At 46.6% G+C, this 5,855-nt stretch overlaps 1 protein-coding gene across 1 annotated transcript; it reads right to left on the reverse strand.

The window, feature by feature from the left end:
• Positions 1-242: 242 nt before the first annotated feature.
• On the reverse strand, positions 243-809 carry LOC136548663 (transcriptional regulator TAC1-like). The gene has a single exon (XM_066540106.1). It carries the CDS (start codon positions 807-809, stop codon positions 243-245), a length of 567 nt encoding a protein of 188 aa, XP_066396203.1.
• Between the last annotated feature and the right edge of the window lie 5,046 nt (positions 810-5,855).

Here is a 5,855-nt window from a genome sequence, read left to right on the forward strand (position 1 = left end):
TGTAGTGTGTAGAGAAGAGAAGATATATAAAGATAGAGATACAAAGTTTGATATAGGATAAACATGTACTCGAAGAAATACACACAGATAGACTTATACTTGTGGTCAAAGAAAGTAGCTTAAAAACACACAGATTATACATATAAAGTAAAAGATACATTTAGCAGAAAGAAATAACAATGATCGGAACATTATTATACAAAGCCACACGGTAATTCCATCATCATGCACGTGTCCCCACACTAGCAGTTCCTCTGTCTGACTGAGGAGTAGCCCAGTCTAAGCTGAAGATCCAGACGTTCTTCCGTGCCATCGCCATGGCTGCACGCTCCCATCCTCAACTCCAAGTTCTTCCCGTCGGAGTAGTCGTTAGTCGCGGCGGACGATGTCGAGGAGAAACGGTTGCCCAGCTTTTCTAATGGAACAGCTGGCAGGCCTCCATCGCTGCCGGCAGCGCCGCCGCGCGCTAGCAGCGACGACAAGCTGAGCCCAAGATCAAGAACTGTGCAACTAGGGTTAGGGTTGGGTGGGGGAGCAACACGGTGTGACATGTACTGCTGGTGGATCAGCCTGGCCCTGTCCAACCTGTGGACGTTCATGTGGCCTCCCAGCCCTTGTGCTGACCTGAACTCCTTCTTGCAATACCCGCAGGTGTAGGACGACGACGACGACGACGAGGGCGACGACCTTACCTGTGGCGGTGGCGCCGGCGGCCATGAGAAGGCGGCGGCGGCCAATCTGAAGTTGTCACTGCATGGCTGTTGTTGCTGCTGCTGCAGCTTGATTTGGCCGTCATCTACTGTTTCCATAGCTAGCTAGTCGATCGGGTGGCGCGTGTAACTAACTACCTTTGGGGAATGGACAAATGGAGGGAGCTGGGAGAGAGAGAGAGAGAGAGTGCTATAAACCAAAGCTGAGCTAGTTGAGCCACACGCATCAACGCGTGAAGGCAAGCTAGAGCACACATGCATGCTTCATGAAGGACTCCAGAATACGCGATCAGCTAATTGCCACATAGAGATGGCGTTGTGCGGTTTACAGTTTTCAGAGAGGAAAAAACAAAATGGCCGGTCTGCATGCGTCCATCGGTTCATGCGTGCCCCGGCCGGGCCCCGCGCTCTCCCCGCTGCTGCGAAAGCGACACACAGACGTGATCCATCATTCCATTGAACTCGACCTGCTGTGTCTCCGATTCTCAAACTTTGCTAAGGGACGGACATGCATGCTCACACTTGCTTGTGAATTTGCAGATGTAGGCTGCAAGCTACCTAGGTGCTTCCCGCGGCTAGCTACAGGACCTGCACCCATGCATGCATGGGCGGCAAAACAAAAGGCTGCATGCATCGTTGTCACACGAAGCGCAGATGGCCCGGCACACTCAACTTTGACCACACTGAGATAGTAGTGAGGATCGATCAGCATTTGGTCTTGTAAAAAAAAAAAATCCTTCTTTTACATCTTCAACTTTTCGCAAAATCTTATTTTCTTCTCTTGTGTGTATAAAACCGGTTTTATCATTCTCAACTTTTAAAAACCATTTATTTTTCATCGTCGCCGTTTTCGATGGCAATTTTAGCCTACTTGTCGCCGTTAAGGGATTATCGACATAAATTGGAATATGTTGATGGCAGGGGTCAAATAATAGACTTTACAAAAAATATAAATAATTTCTTTCTAAAAAATATCCAAATAGTTTTTTTTTCCTTTTCACAAAGGTCATGCAACTAAAACAATCCTATAATTTCGTTTAATCTTAGAATTGAAAAAAATGCTTTACCTCGAAAATATGAAACCAGTTTCAGATCCCCCCTTAAGAGCATGTCCAAGAGACTCTCCATATCCTTTCTCAATGCTAGGAATAGAGATTTTGTTGAGAAACTACCCTCAACCATCTTCTATTCTGAATTTTTCGCTAGCCAAAAATAGAAGACAAGAATAGCTCTCTAGACTGCGTATGAGATATAGAAAAACTATTAGAAAGTGAAAAGGTATAGAAAACGATTTTTATGCAAATGACTCTCTAAGTCATGCTCTGTATTCTGTATTTAGCTGAGTTATTTGAATCTACTATAGTCCTGCTTTTGTGTTCATTTACTAGTAGGTGCTTTAGTTATCTGTTAAAATCAGCCAACGTTAATGAACCCGGACTACCTAGAGGGCTACGTGACTTCAATAACAACAGGTGTCATGTAACCACCTCATACTTGATCCTGTATTTAGTAAAAGAACACAAACGCCACTTGATCAAGAGTTAATTAGGCATGGTGAGTAGTGCGTAACCAAAATATATGTATGTGCTTTTCAAATAGCTAGCTAGGCACACTGTGAGTATCTCATACTTGATCCTATTTAGTATACACACAAGTGCACCAGGACATAAAGCATGATTTTAGGAAAAATCTAAAAGTGGTTTCATATTTTTTTTGAGCTAATACAAACTTTCTATAAATTTTCTAGGATTCAAAAAATATATATTTTAGGATTTTTAGTTGCTTGAATTTCCAGGAAAAAGATATTTGCATTTTTTTTGAAAATATCATTTATATATTTTAAGTCTATTTGAACTCTAAGCTATCAACATATATAGTTCATATATTTACTTCCCTTGCCACTAATGTGACGTCACGTACGCTAAAACCTCCGTCGAAACTATTGAAGGTGTTTGAGACTATTGAAGTTAACGAGAATAAAAACCAGATTTAAGTAGGGAGGGAAATCGGGCTTTGTGAAACAGGAATGCTAAACAACACTCATGTGTTTTAGCACCCATAAACACATGATTTTTCTCTGTCTCTGATGTGCAGGGCCCACATGTCAGGTTCCAACTTAAAACACTCAGCCCCGACTCCTCTCCATGCCCCGTACTCCCTCCGTGCTCTCTCTCTCTCTCTCTCTCTCTCTCTCTCTCTCTCTCTCTCACCGGCGACAGCGACCGGCGACCGGCGAGCTTCTCCCGGCGCCCGCGCCCGCACACCTCCCCGCCCCCGCCCCCGCGCCTGCGCCTCCCCACGCCTGCGCCGGCCATGGTGGATCCGCGCGAGTTAAGTCTTCTCCTCCTCCTCGTCCTCTTCGTGGATCTATGCCGACCGGAGACAAAGACGACGGCGGCGGTGGCTAGGGTTCCGACGAGCCTCTCCCCCAAATTTTGTCCTTGTCCTTTCATAGAAAAAAATATTTCTTGTGATATGTGATCTGTGATTTATGCCAAGGAGTAATCGGGGGAGAGGAAGAACTGGGGGAGAGGCGGGCCGCGCGCCGATGGCTGGGTGAGCGGCGGCGGCGGAGCGCTCGCTGGGCAACGGGGCGGAGCTGGGTGCGACCGGAGGCAGAAGAGGTGGAGGCCGTTAGATCTTCATCGCATGGTAAAAAAAAATCGTGTGCTAGAAGAGGGTGAAACACCCGAAAGCCAGGTAGACAGACTTGTGAAAAAGTAGGGAGGGAGGTCAAAAGACTCGCTCCGATCTTTCCTTTTGGCTTTGCTTATCTAGCTACTCGTCTCTCTCACACACACAGTATCTATCTTATCTACTCGATCGCATGCAGCTCCTTGTTCATTTCCTTTCTTCAGCTGTTTTGGCACAAACACGGGTAAACCCGGGCCGGCTCCATCCATCCACAGTTCCACACATGATTGATTACTGTGGAGCAGTGCTCAGCAGCTAGACGGACGTCCCATCTATCGCCCATGGGCACAGGTAGCAGCCACATGTGAGGACTGCGGGATCCAGCGATAAAACTGTACTGGATCGCCGTTATTTTTCCTCGGTCTCGTTGGAGAGATAAGGCGGGCCGGTTTGCACGCGTGCTTGCATGCTCCTGCCGCAGTCCTGTTCACTGCTACATCTCCATGCAGGCATCGGCCAAAGCAGCTCGCGCTCGCGCAGTGCCCTTGACCCCTTGTTGGCCTTCTGGCCGGGTGAAGCGATCCAGAGAGCGCAGCGGCATCCTAGCTAGCTGCTAGTAGCTCTCATCTCTGCTACCAGTACGTACTCTGAGCGTATACCGGCGTAGGAGCCGGATCGATCGAGGACGTGCGGGTGGTGCCGATAGATAAAGAAAAGTGCACTAGCTAGTACCAAGTTGGTACACCAAGACGTGAGGCCGGAATCTCCCGATCCATCGATCTTAGCCACACACAGCAACTCTATCTCATCACTATGGGAGACGCGCTATTTGCCGAGTGCTCGGCGCTTTGTCGAGTGTCGAAACACGGACACTCGGTAAAGAGGCAGTTTTCCGAGTGCCGCACTCGGCAAAGCCGGTACTCGGCAAAGACCGTCTTTGCCGAGTGCCAAACACTCGACAAAGAGGGACACTTGGCAAACGTCCTCTTTGCCGAGTGTCAGGCACTCGGCAAAGAATAACCCTCGGCAAAATACCTCAGGAGACGCCGGTGGCCCCTCCGTCATCCTTTGCCAACAGCGGCGAATCTAGACTAAACTGCTGCCGGGGTCGCACAGATTCATGAACTCAATTTGATGGGGTCGTAGCTGGCCGGAATACGCGGGGTTCCACTGATTCGTACAAAGTTATCGGGGTCGCATGACCCCGACACATGCACTGTGGCTTCGCCGCTGTTTGCCAAGTGCTGGCCATTAGCACTCGGCAAACGTGCTGTCTTTGCCGAGTGCTGCAAGCCTGGCACTCGGCAAAGAGGTTCCTTTGCCGAGTGCCAATTCCGATACTCGGCAAAGTATTTTTATTTTTTTTATTTTTGTTTTCAAATTTTTCTATGGCATTTATACAGTACCTTGAAGCACATGTTCCAATTTGGAACTTTTCTATGACTTTTTGGTATATTTTTTAAATTTTTTATGTTTACTTGAATTTTTCTTGAAAAAGTAAATTTGAACTGCAGGTGCATAAAATATTGGAATTTAGCGATTCAAAAAATGGTATTCATGTTTTTGAGTGTATTTTGAGGCCGTATGCAGAGACATTCATGAAATTTCGAACATCTGTTTCACGAAACATGACCACCAACTTGTTAAAAAAGTGTTTTTTAATTATATAAAATGCAAACGAAGTCCGAAAATCACGAAACTTGTCGAGGTATCGTGTCATCGCATGTAGAGGCTGTGGTAAAAAATTTAAAAGTTTTCGAGCAAGTTGTGACGTACGATGCCTAAAACTCAGACATCTCCACAGTGCCAAAGGGATGTGTCTATAAGTGCTGAATTACGACAGGTGGCCAATGGCTTTGACTATAAGGTCTTGTCATTTAATGCTTATGACGTGAATGGATATCGCTTCCACACAACAAGGTACGAGCAGAGTCGTCCCAATCCAAGGACCACGAATACCGGAGTATTTACGCCCAGCACTAATCAGGAGGAGTATTATGGGACAGTTGAAGAAATATACGAGCTCGACTACCGTGGTTCCAAAGCACTTAATCCTGTCATATTTAAATGCCAGTGGTTTGATCCTGCAGTATCGAGAAAGTCCCACAACTTGGGATAGTGGAAACTCGACAGGATTCCTTCTATCCAGGAGAAGATGTCTATATTGTGGCTCAATAAGCCACACAAGTTTATTATTGTTCATATGCTTGCAAAACCGACCCACGTCTTCAGGGTTGGTATATTGTGCACAAGGTATCACTACACGGTAGATTACCTCGCCCAAACCCTGATGATTACAACTTGAACCCAAACACGCATGACGGAGAGTTCTATCAACAAGAAGAGGGGCTACCAGGGATGCTCGAGATAAACTTAACTGGAGAGATCAAAATGGAAGCAGACGAGGAATGTGTTGTTGACGAGGACGCTGCAAATGAGGTGCATGATCCGAAGGACTTGGAAATGCTTGACAGACTACGACTAGGCAATGACAATGATGAGGATAAGGCT

The sequence above is a fragment of the Miscanthus floridulus genome, chromosome 4 (genome assembly GCF_019320115.1).
Source record: "Miscanthus floridulus cultivar M001 chromosome 4, ASM1932011v1, whole genome shotgun sequence".
In the NCBI taxonomy this organism is placed as follows: domain Eukaryota; kingdom Viridiplantae; phylum Streptophyta; class Magnoliopsida; order Poales; family Poaceae; genus Miscanthus; species Miscanthus floridulus.

What these genes read in the sequence shown, in the direction of transcription:
- LOC136548663 (XM_066540106.1), bottom strand. Translation starts at nt 809, where the DNA reads ATGGAAACAGTAGATGACGGCCAAATCAAGCTGCAGCAGCAGCAACAA.